The following is a 19,807-nucleotide window of genomic DNA, read 5'->3' on the forward strand; positions in this document are numbered from 1 at the left end:
AGCAGAAATTTATCAATGTAGTATATACTAAGTGGAAATATAATTTAGTGCTTCAGAAATGCTAACACAGCCCAGATTCTCTTAATTATATTTGTGTAGGAATGTTTTGTCACAGTTAAGAAAAAATCAAAATCCTGAAAGCATGATCGCTTAGGGTTGATTCTTTAAGTTTCAAAGTCATCTATCTGATGCTTAACTTAACATCCAAAAAATGATTGTCAAAAGGTGATTTTGGTTAGGAGGATAACAGCACATATATAAATATTTTCACTGAAGGACAGTGTTCAATATAGCTCTCATTAGTCACTCAGAAAACCTTAGTTCTTTTTGTAATGCAGGCTTTAGTTCCTTGCTACAGAGCATTGAATTAGGCTATATGTTGCTTCTGTATCGTAACTTTGTGAACATGCTTGAAAAGCTTTTTGTTTTGTCTTTAACTATTTAGGATTTGCTGCTAAAATGCTACCTAAATCCTTCTGTAGAAATAATGGATTATGTTGACCTGGGTTTTACATCATGGATTTTACTTTATATGTTATCTTACAACAGTAATCAGAGGAAATCTTTATGTGTAATTAAAGTCATGTGCTTTGTACAGTTGAGCATTTTGATTTATTATTATAGGTTTGGAATAGAGTTTTAATTATTGTAGATCCAGTATGATGTAGTTATACCACTTAGCGCTAATTAGCTTCAATTCACCTTTTTAACCTGCAATAGTAATTAGTTTTAGGCTTCTTGAAAAGTGTGTATCCCATATACATATGTAAAGATAACTGTGGACATGCCTGGAGTTATCACATTCTGTAAAGATAGATTGTAAAAACTGCATCCAATAAATCACTGGATTAACTGTAGTGCAAGGCAATTAACAATAGCCTCAGCCCTTTTAAGTAGTTATTTCTTTTATCAAACATAAAATTCATTGGAATTCTGGAGCAGGGCTAAAGAAAAACATTATTTGATAGTTTACATATGTAAATTAGTAATTAGTTTTTGGAGTTAATAGTATTCAGTGCTTTTCAAGAAGTAACCCTTGTCCAATGTAATGTTTATAAAAACCAAATTGAGCTGCTCAGGTTAAAGAACATGATTTTATATAATATGCCAATTGGTTAAGTGAAGAAAATAGTTAATTTAACCAAATCACTGTTACTAACAGGAAAAGAACAATTTATTGCGATTAAGAAATAATAATAATATCCAGATGTCAACTGAAAACATTAAATACCTTTTATGGTGAGTAGGCAGATTTTATCATCTAATTGAATCATCTGCTTTTATAGTGTTTAAAACGTTAGATAGCTCCTAGATAAAAAGAGCATTTTAAAAATATTATGTGCAATCTGTTTTACTGAATTAAACTGGAAAAACTTAGGACCAAAATTATGACATAAAGGTAGAAGTATTTGCTGGTCTATTGATTTTAAATCTAAAATGAATAAAATATCTCCACTGGATTCTTCCCACCCTCCAGTATTAGACAGTGAACAGATTTTATTATTTTCCTTTCTTCACTTCACTTGAATTGCTAAGATTATCATGATTTTACAGTTTAGTCCAAAGGTTTTTAGTAGAGTCACAGTGGCATTTTAGTGTAGATTGTCTGTCTAGCCATAAGCCTTTCGTAATGAAAATTGAATTCCATTTCCCTTTGCCCTTGCAAAAGACATCCTCTTCTTTTTTTCTGGCAAGAGAGGTATTAGTAGAGAAAGAGAGACCTAAGGAAAATAGTATCATTATGATTTCCTCTTTTATTCTTGGATTTAGGAATCCTGTATGATAGTTTGGGAGTAAATTTATTTTCTACAGGAAAAGAGAGAATGGGAATAAGAATTGGGTTTCTAACAATTTAATCTTTGAGTATACGAATAAATGAAGCATCCTAATGACTTAATATATTTACATAAAGAGCTTCAAAATATTATTTAAAAATTAAAGACATTGATTTTGTGTGTGTGTAAATAAAATTAATCTTTGCCTATACCTTGTATAGGGAAAGACATTTTCAACTTTTATGATAAGTTATGATGTCGTAAATCCCAGTGACCCTCATTTAGCAGTCTTCCTAATATATTAACGAACTCTTTTGTTAAAGTGTCTTTGATGAGTGTACCACCTTACATGAGTGAAATCTATGTTTTAGATCAGGAGTCAGCAAGCTCTTTCTGTAAAGAACCAGGGAGTAAATATTATAGATCTTTCAAACCAGACAGCGTCTGGAACAATTGCTTAATTCTGTTGTGATGTGAAGGCAGCCATGGAGAATATGGAGACAAATGGACCCAGGACTGTGTTCTAGTAAAATGTCCAGGTTTGACCCATGGTTTGCTGATCCCTGTTATAGATACACAAATAACAGATGTTATGAAAAGTTTCAACTATGTATAAATAGACTGTAGTTTATTAGTCTCCCTTATACCCAATACTCACCATATTTAATTATCAACATTTTGCCAAAATGTTATACTATGGTGTTAAGAACTAGAGAAAAGAGTAGTTAGGTAAGCTTCTAGTGATTCCTACAATATAATCTATTGCTAATTTTGTTACAACTTCACTTTTTTTAAATCTTAGATTTGCTTTGTGTTTATGTTTCTTCATAAATACATATGTACAGATATATATGTATCAATATTTATATGTATGTAATATGTATATGTACATTTATTTGAATACTCATGCCATTTCTGAAATTAATTGTTAAAGTTTTTAGGGTCCTGAGTATACTAAATCAAATCTCAGCTAACTTTTTATATATAAATTATGTTTTAATGCTAATCTTTATGCTTTACTGGGAGCATATATACATACATATCTTTATTAGAGATATATACATAGATATATGTGTGTATGTATATATAGACGCACACATAATTACACACACATACATACATATGTCCTTTATGAATCCAAGGAAACACCAAATGTTTGGCATATAAATGTTGTTAGGACCTAAATGTAGCTAGTAAGTTATGAAAATTAATAGGCATGACTTATTCAGGAAAAAATCTTCCCAATGCTAATTCTTGAAAATGTGAAGGTAAATGTCCCTGCTGAGAAATCATTTTTTTCCATTCTCTTTGATTCTTTAATCTCTTACTTTTTCTTTAGCTCTTTTGAACAAAATCATTTTCCTTCCTGTGACATGACTTTTATGGATATTTAAAACATGAACTTGTCAAACATTATAGTGCTATCAAGAGAAAAAGTAAGATTGATCATACTGGCAAGAAATGTTCCTTGTGAATTTTTGTCATGAAATAATCAAATATAGACAAACCTGCATGGAGAAAGTTAAATAAATCATCTTTTTCTCTCAAGCACTCTAATTTATGGAATATTTTTTCTTCATTAGAATCATCTGTCTGCCTTCCTGCCTATGTTACCTTTTTAACATACTTGTTCTAACTTAAAACTGCTACCCCATTGTGAAGATTATGTGAAAGATGTCATGTAAATGAATCTTAAAAAGATAATTCTTGTTTTGACTCTCCCAATTTAATTTTTATTCTGTTTTATACTCTGAGCCATGGAACGACCATGTCAGAACTATTTGTCTTCTATGTGAAAACATATCAAAGTTACTCCTTAATTATTGATCCACATATGGGCTGATGGCCCCATGTAGAGATAAGATATCCAATCTTGCCTCTCCTATTCCCTGCATTTTTTTTTTCTTTGTACCTGTCTTGTTAACAGTGTAAGTGAAGAACTAGTTCTGTCACCTGGATTGCCCAGCTGGTGGTTGCAGGTATTTCAGTGATCTTGAGGTTAAACTCATCTATTTGAGTGCCAGGTCAAGCAATCATCGATGAAGTTGTCTTACCTGGTTAAAGAAATCCATTTAGATTGCCTTCTAAAGGTTAGTTACAAATCTTAAGTCTTCCTAGATCCTCAAGTCACCAAGCCACAATTTTAGTGCTCTGAATTCTTCTCTACTGAAAATTTCTTGGTAATTGTGATGTCTTCTTCCTTCTGTTCATCACCTGTTTCTCTTTGCTGACCTGGAGGCATAAGTCCTCCCATGCAGTTCTGGCAGCTTTCCTCCTTTACTTCTCTCTCTCTTGATAGTACTTCTATAGTTTATTTCTATTCACATCTTGTATTGCTATTCAATACAAGAGAACCACCATTTTCCAGAAATAGGTTTCTACCTGGTGCTAGGGTACCCAGTTGGCGACATGTGGTGTCTTGTGCTTTTCTCACTTGCTGAGTTGTCTGAACCTGTGCCATATGAGGACGACTTGATGAAACTTAGTGAGATAAAAGTTTCACTTCCATTGTAAATAACTGTAAACTGATAAAAAATGTTTTCAGCTAAGTTACAAAGTGTACTCTTGGTTGCTTCCCTTAGCCTTTTCATCATCCTGCTTTGCAGAATGATTTTCTGGGTTATTCTGGTTTTTTAGATTATTAACATAACTTGAAGCAAATGATTTGACAAAGATTTTATCTGTTGAGCTAAAAATGGAAACTAATAGCTTAAAATGTCTCCTAATGAGAATAGAGAAAATAGACCAAATTTAATACACATTTGGGAAAAGTTAAAATTAGTTATTGTCACTTTACTTTTTTTATCTTGCCACCCACGTTCCAGAAGTTGACACAGAGCAAATAATTTGTCCCTGATATTTTCTACAATTCATAAATATTTAGCCATGTAATTTTCACCACTCATTCTAATATTTTGTTTTTGCCAACTTCCAAGGTTCCCCCAGCAGAGATGTGGGGCCTTCCCTGGGTCTGAAGAAGTCAAGCTCTTTAGAGAGTCTGCAGACAGCAGTTGCCGAGGTGACTTTGAATGGGGACATTCCTTTCCATCGCCCTAGGCCACGGATAATCCGAGGAAGGGGATGCAATGAGAGCTTCAGAGCTGCCATTGACAAGTCCTATGATAAACCTGCAGTGGATGATGACGACGAAGGCATGGAGACGTGTAAGTGTACAATGTCTGAAGGAATAGCCATGACAAGCATCTCTATAGTGAGTTCTTAAAGTGTGCTTCAGGGAACCCTCGGGGACCTCAGCATCCCTTCAGAGGGATCTAGGAGGTCTAAACTATTTTCATAATATGAAGAAGATGTTATTTACCATTTTTACTCTTATTTTCTCACAAATGTACAGTTGGTTTTTCTAGAGGCAACATGTCATGTGATATTGCAAGAGACTAAATGCAGAGCAGATAGAAGAATCTTTTCAACTAGATATTAAAGAAATTTTCCTTTCTTCTCAATAATTGTTTTTGGAAAATACAGATTTCTTTTTTTTTTTTAATGTAATTTCTGCTAACTTGAAATCTATTATTTTTTAAGAAGTAATTTGTATTTTTAAACTTTCTCAGTTTTAGTTCAGTAAATATTGATAGATAGAATCCACAGAAAAATTTTGAGCCCATATAAATTTTAGGAGTATAAAGGTATCCTGAGACTAAAATATTTGAAAACCACTGCTGTACAGTATATCTGTAATATATATCAAATGAATATGTGTAATCATCTGTGATTTTGATAACATATTTTTGTTTTATTTTCATGATTTACTCTTTCCTTGAACTAGGCTAGCAAGATATGTTTATGTATGTGTATTTCCAAATTGCCAAATATTTTAAGCCAAGATTATTGAAAGTTAAAGTTTACTGTGAATGAACAATGTGTTTTTCATAGTATTGATACATTGAGAAAAAAGTAGCGTTTAAAAATACATATAAATGTATGCTTCAGGGAGTTGTTGAAGTTAAACATTTATAAATCAGTTGTTGAAGTTAAACATTTATAAATCAGTTTAAACATAAGAAGGAAACTCAGCATTGTATTTATTTAGAAGAGAATGGACTTGAGTTCTAGTAGAAAACAATTAGCTTATATTGTTTGTAACTACTGATTCATATTTTAGTTTTTTAACTTAAAGTAACTCTACCTGGTTAACCATTGTAAGAAACACTGTTGGGAAAAGATAGAAGAAGAAAGAAAGGATAAAGAAAAGCAGAGGATACCCCTACCCAAAGTTAAAGCAGAGATCATTTAGGTGGATTGTAAATGATGACAGTTTAACTTTTGGGGGACCACTTCCATTACACATGCCTAAGGGAGATTGTGGTGGGGAAGGAGAGTTTCAAATGGAAATCACATTCTGAGGAGATTTAAAGCAAAATTATATAATCTTTGCCTGTCACATATAATGTGTTTGGGAAAATGAATATTTCTGCTATAATGTAACATGCAAAGCAAAGCTTAGTCGAGAAGCCCTGCATTCTCCCCCACCCCCCACCTAATTCTTAGTTTAAATCTGGACAGCTTTTCACTCCATCCAGCCAGTGATTTCAAATATATGCAGCCCATTCTTGCCAGATGAAGAACATATTTCCTATTTTTGCTGCCAAGCCTGGTCTCCAAGCTCCTGAGTCATATGAGCTTCCAACCCTCTTGGGTTTTTCCTGGCATCTCAGGGGCGCCTTGCCAGTCTCACCCAGTGTTATTGGTGTTGCCTTTCTAGGGTGGGGACCCTCTATCACTTGGAGACCTTGCCTCTGTCCTGGGTGCACATTTAATAAGAGATCCAGTGCTCCAGCACCTCAGTATTTGTTTTTTTAACAAATACAGTTTTTGCTCCTGAGCTTTTTTCTTGTCCTGGTTCACATGTTATTTAAATTCCTTCATAGAATGCAATTTTCTCACATATACCACGTATTTCAAATGCAGCAGGGGATGGAATAGTGATCAGTACCAGGCATGTTCTTAATTCTGTAGCCTCCAGAGCTTCCCACCGTGTGAATGTCTAAATTTGTCCCTGACATAAACTTAGCTTCCGGTTTTAACTGGAAATAACTGATTTAAGTATTTCATATTAAAACTTTTGTACTCAACTATCATCAAGACAAAACCAAGTAAGCAGATGAACTACAATGTGTGAACCAGAGGGGAAGTTCTAGACAAGAACTGGGGGAGACACCCTGACGCGTGCGCCTGCAACCACAAAGTGCTGGGTTTCCAGAGTCCTGACTTGATGGTGTTTTCTCCCAGACCAGTCTGGGGAACTGGATATGGCCAGAGAAAGGCAACTGTTTTATATTTCAAATGTCTGCAGCGTGGGTTGTCAAAACTATACGACTGAAGTGATCTGAGCACTGGCCTGGGGTCCTCCACATTCTTCTCACCCACTTGGAATTTGGGTCAAGTTGCTTAAAATTCTTTTCCTTTAATTCCTTCAGTTGTGAAGCTGAAGCTTTGGATGCCGAGGCCATGAATGCTCAGACTGTCTCGGTGTCTACTGAGGAGGGGAGGCTCGGCGGTCTGTGGGAGCTGGGAAACTTGTGGGAGGCTGAGCGGGTGGCCTCTATCAGGGCCACCAGCTCCCCGCACACCCACCGTCACTGCAGCCGTCTTGGGGGTTTATTTATTCCCATGCGACTTGTGGGATCTTAGATCCCCCGCAGGGGTTGAACCCGGGCGCTTGGCAGTGAAAACACCAAGTCCTAATCACTGGACCACCAGGGAACTCCTAGTTGTGGGGTTTTTAAATCCCTCTTCATAGTTTGTGATTCTTTGTCAATTGTAAGTTTAAAAAAGGGAAGTTCACAGTTTGCCAGAGAAAGGTGGAAAAGCTCTGGTTTAGATGGTTCCGTTTCTGAGTTCCTTTCCAGTTTTAACTTTCCATGACTCTGTGTCCTCCTTGACTTACCTACCGACCTCAGTCCTGCCTTCCTGCTTCTCTCACCATCTGTAAACTCTACCAGGAAGGATGCCACCGCGTCTGATTCCTGCGTAACCGGGCTCAGAGCTTGACCAGTGTCGGAGTCAGGGACTGCTTGTCGCGGCAGTGCGCGGGCTCCTGCTTGACGAGCAGCGCTGCGTGTGAGACGCGCCCCAGACACGGCGAGCGGCAGCGGCAGCGGCAGCACACGCGTGGCGTCGGCGTTTCGCTCCTCCCGCTCGCTTCCCGCTCTGGACCTGGGTGTCCGAGACCTCTGCGCGAGAAAAGGCCTGTCAGGGCTGCTCTTCCTGCCGGCGGTTATGAGACTGTTGCCTTCCCTTATGACTGGGTGCCGCTGAGGGAAAGGAGTCTGTTTGGCTCCCTCCTCTCGTTTCCTAAAGCCCACCCTTTTCGGAGTGGATTCTCAAGGCGCGTTCTGCATACTCTCTTTCTCTGTCTGCATTCGTGTCTGTGCTCGTGCCCTCACTGCGCATCCCTCGCTGGGCAGCCTCGCCCTGCCTCCTTGCTGTGCTGGCGCTGTCCCTGGGCGCATGTCTGAGCCCTGACGGCCTCGTGCTTCGTGGAACTCTGTGGCTGAGGTCCTTTCTTATGGAGGTGGGACTCAGGGGCCTCAGTTATGGCCACCATGTCACTGTTGTGCAGTGCTCTGAAAGAGGACCCTGTCCGAGCCGACGGTCTCTGTTAGATGGCCGTCCTGTGAGGATGCCGTCCGTTCACCCTGGAAGCATGGGGCTGGGGGTGGGGCGGGCATAACCTGTCCTGCTCAGCCTATGTCTGTCCCATGCAGTCCTTTCCCTCTTCACAGGTGGAAGTCACACACGTGGAGGGCGAACTTGATTGTTCTTGTCAGCCGGGTCAAGCTCCTCCCTGGTGATGCTCTTCCAGGCTTGGAGCAGGCTTGCCTCTTCTCAGCAGCGCTGCAGTCGTGGCATGCAGACAACAATGGGGGCCAAGAGACCCGGGCGGGATCCATGTGGTATCTGGTATCTGTCATCTTCTGTAACACTTATGTGCTTCCTGTGGAGATGGCAGAAGTCAGCGTTTTTGTCTCTCATTTAATCCATCTGGCCTCTCCACGTTGTCTGTGTCTGTCTGGATCAAGATGGAGCTTTGTATTCTGGGACCCATTATCTCCAAGGCCCTACCTGTGTTTGACAGGTCAGGGCATCTACAATCTGCTCCCTCTTCTATGCAAATCATACTTCCCGCCTGGCTCTCAGCGAGAGGCTCCTACAGCCCCCGTCATAAATCAGCTTCTGTTGAAACCAAGAACATGGATGCTACATAACTGACTTGTTTTATTTTTGAAAATATAGAGTACACCCCCCACTCCTTTTTACCCTCTATTAAAAATTGTCAAGTCATCAGCCTCGCTATCAATTCAGGAACAGCTTTTTGTCGGGATCAAGGAGGTGATACACAGCAAAACCAAAGACTGTCCTATTCATTGTACTCTTGATTTTAAGATCTATCCAGTTTACATTTTTAAATGTGAGAACATTATTCCTTGAAAACATAGAGACAGATTGCGTTTAAGGAGCTTGCCTGCTTGCTTATAGTACTCTTAACAGGAGATAAGGGGGAAAAAAAAGCCATTGCTCTAAAGTATACACAACTTAGGTTAGCAGTATGAGATTTGAAGAAACAATTTATGTTAGGAAGTTAGCTAATCTGAGAGCTTCAAGATTAATTTTCCTTTATTTTGTCAGCTTCAAAATAGCAGATTACATGAGTATCTCAGATTTTTCTACTCTTAGCATCCTCTACATTTCTAGCCATCTTTTGTCACTACCTATTTGAGCAAAAATTATGTAAATTAGATAGTTATCTTAAGAAACTCCATCAGATTACCATAAATCCATAGTGGAAGAATTCAGTATATGGTTTTCAGAGTCGAAGTACTTTGTAAAGGATTTACCATTTGGTTAATCTATCTTTTTGGATAATTGGATGTTGATCTATTAAAAATATTTATTCTGAAGTGCTGGGAATAAGGATAACCTGTCTAATCCTCTTATGACAATTTGTATACTTCAGTATCACTTGCAGTTTAAGAAAAGGAGCTTTGGATAATTTTAGGGCATTTCTGAATGCAGTAGAAGTATAACCATGTGTCACAGCCAAAGCTGTCAATTCCTTATATTTCTTTTTTAGGTGAAAAGTAAGTTAAGCTAAAAGTATGATGAAAAGTCACATCTGAAGTGTCTGAATTATAGATTCCTCATTTGAAACATTTTCTGATAAGAAAAAGTATATAAATATTTGACTAAGATAGTACTTAGGAATTAAATCAGAATGCATTCCTTGTGCTTTGCAGTCCTGTGAGTTTTCTAGAATATTAAACAAACTTCCTAATGGGAAAATCCATTACACTAAAACTGCAATAAGGTATTAATGAGTCATGGGACCTAAAATCTGATATTAAGGCTGTAAGTTCCAGAGGGGCTAAGGATGGCTTCAGCCCACTGGGCAAACCAACTCAAGGGAAGCAGTGTGGTTAATGGTTAAGGGCCACTGTGATGCACAGGTTAGCATCACACCAAAGCATGGGGCACCCACTCAGCCTGAGTGGATGAGGGGAGGGAGGGGGAGAAGCTTCTCACAAGAGGTATGAGTTGAGTAATCCTGCTTGAGTGGTCTTCATCAGGGTGTGTCAGAAGCTTAGGGAGGGGGGACCATCTCTGGACCACCATTATTCTATTGAGGTTGATGTGTGCAGATGAGAGCGTGGTGAGGAGTGAGATGTAAGACATATGCAGAGAACAGCTTGCAGACAGCCTTGTTTAAATAATTTTTTGTTCATACTAAGGACCTTAAAGAGCATTTGAAGAATTTCAAGTGAAAGAATATGAGTGTTGGGGCTGTAGAATCAAGTGTTGGGGTTATTGGGGGTGGGCCTGTAAATAGCAGTGTTGGTGGCAAGATTGGTTCTAGGACAGTAATGCAATAATCCAGGTGAGTAATGATGCTTGGCAAAGTCAGAGGAAAGGAAGAAACTGCATTTACATGCTTAGCATATCATACATATGGATGGATGATAGTGACGAGGTTTTTCTCATTAGTACCTCCAGGCACAGAAACTTAGAATTATCATTTCACTGTGTAATCACTCCATTACCAAATTTTCTTAATTTTTCCACATGAAATCTCATAATTTTGCTCCTTCTACACAATCCAGCCCCAATTCTCATTATTTAATATCTGAAGTTACTATTAGGACCTCATAACTGGTCCAGCTGTCTCTTCATTTGCTGAGTAAGCTCTGGAATCGCACTGTCCTCATGCTCCCGTGCGCGTTCTCATCCAGACCATGTACCATCCCTGAGGTCTGTCTTCTCCCTGCCCTGACTGTCCCCTATCCTCTCCTGTACATAGGACTGTTGTCTTTCTTCTTCAAGACGCTTTCCCCTAACCTAGCTAGTTTCCCCTCGACTTCCTAAAGCTCTGAGTATGGATGTTCCCGACTTAACGATGGTTCAACTTAGGATTTCTTGACTTTACAGTGGTTTGAAAGTGACGTCCTTTTGGTAGAAATTGTACATTTGACTTTCAACTTGGATCTTTTCCTGGTTGGTGATAATGCAGATCTTCTCTAGAGATGATGGGCAGTGGTAGCAGCCTCAGCTCCCAGTCAGCCATGTGATCAAAAAGGAAACAGCCCAAAACCTTTCTGGTTTTCACTTTCAGGACTGTAGTCACTAAATTACATGAGACATTTGACACTTTGTTATAACTTAGGCCCTGTGTTAGATGACTGAGCCCAATTGTGGGCTAATGTCAGTGTTCTGAACACTTTTAAGGTAGATGAGCCTAAGCTGTGATGTTTGGTAGGTTAGGTGTAGTCTGTACATTTTTGACTTCAGTATTATGTTGGAGTTTATTGTGCCATAACCCCACTAGAAGTCAAGCAAAATCTGTATACAGATGTGTATGAGCCTTCTTAGTATTTTTATAACATTGAGAAATTTTTGTGGCTCTCTCAACAAGGGTTGCATGGCATGGGAGTTGAGAACACTGACTTTTCGGGGACAGTCATTTTGACTTCTCATTAAATAGCGATGCTCACCCTTCACTGTTCCATCACTTTTGCACATTCTTATGTTGTTCTTTATTTTTGCTCTTGTTTTTCCACTTAATAGAGTCAGAGCAGTGACCTGGACTCTCCTTCCCTGACACCATAAATTTTTTGTATATGTTAAAATATACATTTGACACCAGTTCAATCCATGATAAAAATAAAATTCTTAGTGGCAATTCCAACAGTGGGGTTATAAGTGCTACTGTGTTCATTGTGTAGTCAGTCCATTGGGTCTGCTGAAAGGAAAGCCTTCAGCTTCTTTCTGTGTTGTTCTCTGTGTACAGGAAACAGTACCCATTATAGATCATTATTTGAATGTGAAATTTAATTATACACTGAAAGCAAATTTACAAAGGTTCAGAAACTGGAGGGTCCAACCACCCTTGTATTTGTTCTACTGCATTCTCTTGGACAGGGAGCGATAGAGGAGGTGACATTCTACCAAGATCTTTAGGAACGTTCTGCCTGTTTGTTTGAAGGGAGGCATTAAAGAAAACTTTAGAATATAAAGTAGAAATGAAGAATGGTTTTTGGTAATAAGTCTTAATCTCTTTGGAAGTGTGATTTTATTGTTTTTGTTCTCTCTACTCCTTACCCCAATGTAAACTAAGTGGTTTTTTTTTTAATGAAATAAATCTAATTTTAGAACACTGGGTTTTAGGAATCAACTATTTGAACATTCCTCCAGTCACAGAAACCCCTTCTCTAAGACCGCTGATAAATGTCATCCACTTCCTTTGTGCCTTTTTCTCCTTTGAGTATTCTCTCTGTTCTTCATAATATCAGTTATTATTCTCACCCCACATTTTAGTATAAAAGCTGTTTAATTCTTCATGTTTCTTGCCAGCTTTGTGTGTGTGTGTGTGTGTGTGTGTGTTTCAAATGTTCTGAAAAAGCTAAGTTTTTCCATTGCCAAGAGCTCATCATTCTAATGTTAAAAGTCAGGGTCTAGAAAAGCAGATCCTATTATTCGACACCATCTGTGTCACTAGCTGTTCATTTCCTACATCTTTTATTCCTTTTCCAAAGTCAATATTCCACTAAAATAAGAAACAAAAATAACATATTTATTAATAATAAAAACTTCTTAAATACTAAACAGAACTTTGCAGTACCTGGGAATTCAGTCCTCATTTATTTTTGTTACACTGTATTTTAACTAACATTAGTCAGTAGAAATTGGTAGTGGTCAGTGGATTTGCTAAATTTAGTGAAATTTTCCAGTTATTAATGCCTCATTTTAACTCATTCATTTTAAATTTTAAGCAGGTAGATTCTGAAGACTGCGTACTCTTGTGTCCAATTATTACCTTTAATACTTTGTCTTGCAAAGTAAATTGTAAATTACTCAAGAGTATGTGTTTCTATTATCCAATATTGCTATTACTAGAGTAGCTCTTTCTAAACAGGGCGCAATAAAGGATGTTTTTCATATGATGGGCTATTTGTTCAATTTATTCAACAAATATTTAATAACAGTCTTTTGAGCTATGCCCTCAAAGGAGAGTACTTGTTCACTGATGAGTAAGAAGTAATGTTATCATTTTAATTTTGTATTTCTCTGTTTTCTATTTCTCTAAATGCTTGTACCAACTCATTTCACACTAGTAATAAGTCTGAGAAAATCACAATTTTAGTAAAATTGTCAAAGCTACCTAGAGTGATATTAACTGCTAAATCTTACACTTGTGATAAATAGTGCAGTGGATATTCCACAGCTGCTCTGAAGTTTGATTTATGTAATGTACCTATTAAGATGCTTTCAGCTGCATTTAGTAGAAAAATCAGTTCAGACCAATTCAAACCTTGAGGGAATACACTGTCCTACCTGGTTCTATAGTTGGGCGGCTTCAGGGATAACAGCCTAAGGTGTTATCAAAGCTCTACTATCTTTCTGATCTTTCTGCCACACCATCCACAAGTTACTTTATCCAGAAGGTAACTGCAGGGCTCAAAATCCTAGTGCTTTCTTGATCACATCCAAGTGAAGGGAGTGAGTCATCTCCCCAGGCATAGAATATGTCCTTTCAAGGTGTTGGGGCCATTCTTGGACTAATAAGAGTAGACAGGGGCAGGGACCCATAAGCCAGCGTAAACCTAGTAATGAATTCATCCCTTGAAGCTGGATCATATTCCTGAACATGATCAGAGTTCCATTAGAAAGGAGAAAGGGAGAAATAGATTTGGGATAAACAGGCAACAGAGATCATTACAGTCCCCAAAGTTGTATTGCTTCTTAATGGAAAAAAAATGGTGAATGACCATGTGGTTTAGAGTCAACTCTTGACAGTGAATTGTGTGTGATGACCAGATTGAACAAAGTGTTTATTTACGGCAGAAGTTACAGAACTTTGAGGTTCAGTGGACACCTAAGGTCATTTTCCCAGTGACTTTTTACTATCTAAGGGCTTAATCTTTTCCAAACTTCTTGACCCAGTCCTAATAGGATAACTTGCAGAACTGAGTAGCTGAATTTGTCACATGGAGTAGAATTTTAATTGCGCTGTATTTGCATCTGTTGAAAACATGGTAATTAGATATGTCTTAATTGCAGAATGTGCTGCCTGGAAGAGAAATAAGCAGCTTCATGTTATACCTTCTTTAAAAAGAGAAACTTTAGAATATCTGTCTTTACAGATAATCACATAGGAAAGCAGCTGATAGTGTAGTGCACAGAGTGGGTTAAAATAGGCAGAAATGTTAGTTAAAAATAGAAATTTCCGTTTGTGTGGAAGGAGGTAATCGTCTTTCTTTGGGCAGACTCTCTGCAAAAGGAAAGCAAACAACATGTAAAGAGTAAAATTAAAGAGAAAAAAATGTAAATTTATATAGCATTTAAAATAGTAAATTACCTAAATGTAGATTTATGATTAGTTCTTTCATTGTAATTTACTCTATGAACACAATAGATCAAGTCATTTGTGCGTTATATATCACCAGTGCTTTTCTTCCTTGAAAATTGTTTATCTGAATATCTTTTGTGTTTTCTTAAGGGAATAAAATATTTTATTTACCTTATACTGGTATAAGGTATAAGGTATACCTTATACCTTAAGCTGGTATTAATTATACAAAGATTGGTTTTAAAACTGAAAATAATTTGATTAGTCTATCAATGACCTTGAATATATGCATTTTTTAAAAAATTAAGCTTGTGTAACCAATTTACATAAGCTTTTAAAAACCAAAGTAATTCTGCCTAGAAATGGGGTAAAGTGAGATTCTTATTTTTCTCGATCAAATAATTTTAGTGTTTGAAGCATATATAATGTAATACTCTAAAAGAACATCTTATGTTTATACATAGGAAGCCACATATTGCTAAATATTTTTAATTAGTTGGCATTCGAAAGGATTAGTTGCATCCATACACCCCCAGAAGAGTTTCTGTGATAGTGTATCATCTAAATCAGAATGTTCAGAACAAGCATAAAGAATTCTCAAATGCACAAGTATGATTGTGAAACAGTCCACTTGCTTTGAGCAGGAAGCTGAGCTAGGAGTTTTGATTTTACAAAATGAGGTTACAAAACCTGGAGTTAATAAATGATTTAATACTAATTTTCTCTGCTTCACCCACTTTTGAAGATAAGTTGTATTACATACACTGGGAAATTATTGGGAATATGAAAGGAATTGGCAACAAATGTGACTTCAGCATATAGTTAGTTATGAAGGCGCTGCCTTTTTTCTGTGTCAGAGCCAAGAGCAGACATATGCCCCGTGTGCTTCTGCCAAAACTATTAGGCAGAAAACTAGCAGAATCGCTCCTGATCTTCCATTCATGATTTATGATAATGGTCGCTGTGGAAGACGAAATCATTTATGTTTATTGAGCTCGTTTTTTTGTTTATAGTTTCAGACATTGTAGAGGGTCATACAATCCATTAGACGGTATGTACAGCATTAACAATAATAGTATAAAGCCCTACCAGAAACTGATGAGAGCTTGACCAAGAACAACGACCTCCGTGTGGTTACTGTCACTGGGGTGTGGCTGGTGTTGTCAGGCTTAATTAGAGGAACATAGGCATCGTTTTGAAGTCAGAGGATAGTGATATGTGGAGATTGGGTAAAAGTTTGTCTGCTTGGGATAAAGCCATGAGTCAAGTTTACCACTAATCTTCCTGTTAAACAGTCATTCATATGCAGCTTCTGTCTGTCCAGTGGTCCTCACTTTAGAAGCTTAGAGAGTGGCAAACAGACATGTGACTGTATCATATGAGAAGTACAATAATAAAAGTTTGTAGAAAGCACTTTGGACAGGTAGGTAAAATGAGTTTTGCCTGCAGGACTTGTAGAATATTGACTAGCATCCCTTTATCTAACTTAAGAATATATATCAATAGGTTTTGCAGCTCCTGAATACTTTTGAGAACTGTTTTCATCATGATTTGGTCCATTGCCTCCAAGTCGAGACCACACTCATTTCCCCCAAAGTGTGGAAGCAGTGGTTTGTGTTTTCAGACAAGAGGCTGCATCCCTGCTTAAGCTGTATTTTACATTCTCTTGGAGAGCACCCATTGGAAAGGCCACACAGTGAGACCTCCCTGGGCCAGGTCCATTGTTCCCTCCCGCTCTGCGTGTGCAGCACAACCACCACAGCCGTGACTCAGCATTTATTTGTCAGGCTGTGGATTTTCTCTAGCAACGCCCATCTCGAAGTTGGAACTGGCTTTCTCTAACAAACCCGCTCCATTCGTATTTCCATAGGAATGGACAGAGACAAAAATGATCAGCTTTTGAAAATGCTTGCTTGTCCCTTGGAGGAGGAGAGTGGCTCCCAGTTAGTTGCCCCAGTGCAGAGGGAAGCCAGCCTTCCTGCTCATCTCTTTGGTTGGAAGCCCGTCCTTGAGTCCCTGTGTGTATTGGTTCGAACTCCGGGAGTGGTTTCATCAGTAGCAGCTACTAGTCACAGTGCTGGCCGACCACGCAAGACTGGCAGTGGGTTTCTTGAGATCTGGTGCTGGCTGCTGGAAAGATCTTCTGGGCAGAGAGTGGAGTGACTGCATGATAGATGACCTGCATCCATGCTATATGAAGCATGGAACTGAGCAGTCACAAACAGAGCTGATCAGAGAAACACATGAAGGTCTGGCTGAGGTACAGCTGTGCCAGAATACAGTGCAGAGAGCCCCACACTGGCCGTGTGCCGGCCCCAAACCTCTGTTTCCTTAGCAAGACATGGAAGACGTTGGTCTAAGTGACTTCCAAAGTGCCTTCTGGATTTAGACACAGTGGTAATTTTACCCTTCGACTATAGCCTGGGATGGGATGGGAAATAGGTTGCCTTATGTTTTCAATCAAGTGTGAAAACAAAAGAATTCTACACTTTCTTTGGGTATTAGCTAAATAATTAGCATTAAAAATTCTTTTTAACTTGGCTAAGGTTGTACCATCATTTGTTAGTATCTTCTAAGATCTGTGAGAGTTTAATAGCGGAACACTAAGATACTAACATGTCGTTTTTTTTCATTTGATTTTTATTTCACATTAGAACATAGTTGATTTGCAATGTTGTGCTAGTTTGCAGTGTACAGCAAAGATTCAATGATGTATATACATATATCCATACTTTTCAGATTTTTTTTCCCATGTAGGTTATTATAGAATATTGGGTAGAATTCCCTTTGCTATACAGTGGGTCCTTGTTGGTTATAGATTTTATGTATAATAGCATGTATATTTTACAAACTCCTAATTTATCCCTCCCCCAGTCTTCCCCCTTTGTAATCCTAAATTTTGTTTTCCAAGGCTGTGAGTGTTTCTGTCTTGTAAATAAGATGATACTGAGACTAGTTTTATTATACTCGTAATTTTGTGTCTTGCTAACTCAAGTTTTGGTGGAGAGGCAAGACTGAATTTCACTTGAAGGTATATTCACTTGATCTAGAGGTCGGTTCTTTGTGAAAGATTTCTGTCTTATATGGTTCTGTGTTAAAAGAAGCTCAAAAACACTGATTCCTACTTTTTTTTTGTTGATGCAGGAGGGCAGAAATGACCTCAGATTTCAAGAGGTACCCTGGAGCCCCAATAATTCTTAGACTATATTTGGAAAAACCTTAGGCAACTAATCTGGTAAAGGCTTTATGAGGATGGCCGTGCATGTGTGCATCTATTGCTTCCTAAAATAGAAATTCCTGAAGTTCTTTTGGAGGTGGGAACTTGCCATTCTTTCAAATGCAAAAAGTTGGGGGTACATCCTTGGACCATATGCTGACTTAAGTGTTGCTTCAAAGGATGGAATATTGTTATCACTAAGTATAGCTTTTATCTGCAAAGTTCAGAGGACTGTGAGGCTGTGGATTTATGCCTTCATGACTCCATCCACCTCTGTTCACCTGCCATTGTGTCAACCAAAACACAGCATTATTTCAGATTAGAACATATCGTAACATTGGCTTGTAAAGCTGGCCTCACAATGACAATGTAGTGACAATATAAGGAAAAGTTAGAGAGGCTGTGAACATCCAGTCTTCTCTATGCAGAAATCACAAACGGACATATTTGGGAGGCTGAGGAAAGAAGTCCGGTGTTGACATTGGTGTGCTTAAGTGAGTGGTGCAACCGAACAAATTGTTGAGGGCCTGGGGTGGAGCTTCATCCCCCTTACCCAAGAGGAAAGGAAGCTGTTGGTGAGAGGCTGCGTGTTTTCATTTTGCGAATGTGGAACTGAGGACCTTTGGGGTCAGTTGTGTGATGAGGGCTTGCTTATCCCCACAGCAGTATAGGCTCCATATCAGCATGAGGGAATCCATCTGGTCTGGGACTCAGGTTACTATTACCATACTAACACTATACTATTACTAACAATACACTGTTGCTATTACTAATGCTATACTATTACCATTGCTGTTACTGTAACTATTACTCTCTTACCGTTGGCCCATTATCTTCACACAGGAGTACACACATGTGTGGTAGTCATCCACATCACATGTTCCATTCTAATTCTACTCAGGATAAACAACGTTTGCAAGCCTCATTGGAAATTTGGGAAAGAAACCCTCACACGACTTCAGCCTCCTTATTTTTATCCCTTTGGTTCCCCATGTTCCTTATCTTTTTTGTGTGTTTGTTTCCTTCTAAGTGGAAGAAGACACGGAAGAAAGTTCGAGATCAGGAAGGGAATCTGTATCCACAGCCAGCGACCAGCCTTCCCACTCTCTGGAGAGACAGATGAATGGAAACCAAGACAGAGGCGAGAAGCCCGATCGGAGGAAAGAGAAAATAGGCAAAGAAAAGAAGAAAGACAGAGACAAGGAGAAGGAGAAGATGAAAGCCAAGAAGGGGAAGCTGAGGGGCTTGGGAGACATGTTCAGGTAGGTGCTGCCGGGCGGGGCTGGCCCGTCCCCACTGTGAGTGTCAGGCCAGCGCCAGGTTTGAGGACTTTGTCTTTGAGATCTGCTGAGAGTCCTCTCTAACTCCCAGGTTTCACTGCTGTGTTTTTACTTAAGGATTTCACTGGAGCTATTTCAGACCCTTTTAAAGTGCCTGAAAGATGCTATCTTGCCAACCATGTAAATAACTGTTGAGAGGAAGGAGGGACAGAGACAAAGGGCCCTCACAGCCCCTGTTTATTCTTTTGTGTGTGTGAACAATGGTTCATTGTTGACACTGAACGTGGAGCTCAAGTTAGTGGTAGTGCATAAAGGCTCATTAATAACAAGTCTAAAAAAAAATGTTACAAATAGAGCTTCAATTAAGCTGTGTTGATTAATTTAATACTTATTACTTCAGTCGGTAAAGATTTCATTAAATGCAGTCTCTGCCTGTTTCCTGACAGTTGTTTTTGTGCCCCTAAATTATACTCTAGGATTACTTAGCATATAATTTTTTTACAAATCATGGCTACACAATAAAAGTGACAAGTTGTTCAGAAGTTGCTCTGAAACTCTCCCATAAATGTTCATTGAAGGTGATTTATAATATTCAGGTATTTAATGTTAAATATAAAGATTGCTTGATTGTTCCATAAATTAAAACCCTAAACATATCAAGATGATGGTTTAAATT

At 38.4% G+C, this 19,807-nt stretch overlaps 1 protein-coding gene across 1 annotated transcript in view; it reads left to right on the top strand.

The window, feature by feature from the left end:
- Positions 1–19,807, top strand: part of PARD3 (par-3 family cell polarity regulator) — a 554,870-nt gene that overhangs the window by 359,011 nt on the left and 176,052 nt on the right. Inside the window, 2 exon segments of the mRNA XM_070472024.1 lie at positions 4,712–4,939; positions 18,882–19,113. Of these exon segments, the coding sequence (XP_070328125.1) occupies positions 4,712–4,939; positions 18,882–19,113 (460 nt within the window).

Source organism: Odocoileus virginianus, chromosome 9, assembly GCF_023699985.2.
Source record: "Odocoileus virginianus isolate 20LAN1187 ecotype Illinois chromosome 9, Ovbor_1.2, whole genome shotgun sequence".
Taxonomy (NCBI): domain Eukaryota; kingdom Metazoa; phylum Chordata; class Mammalia; order Artiodactyla; family Cervidae; genus Odocoileus; species Odocoileus virginianus.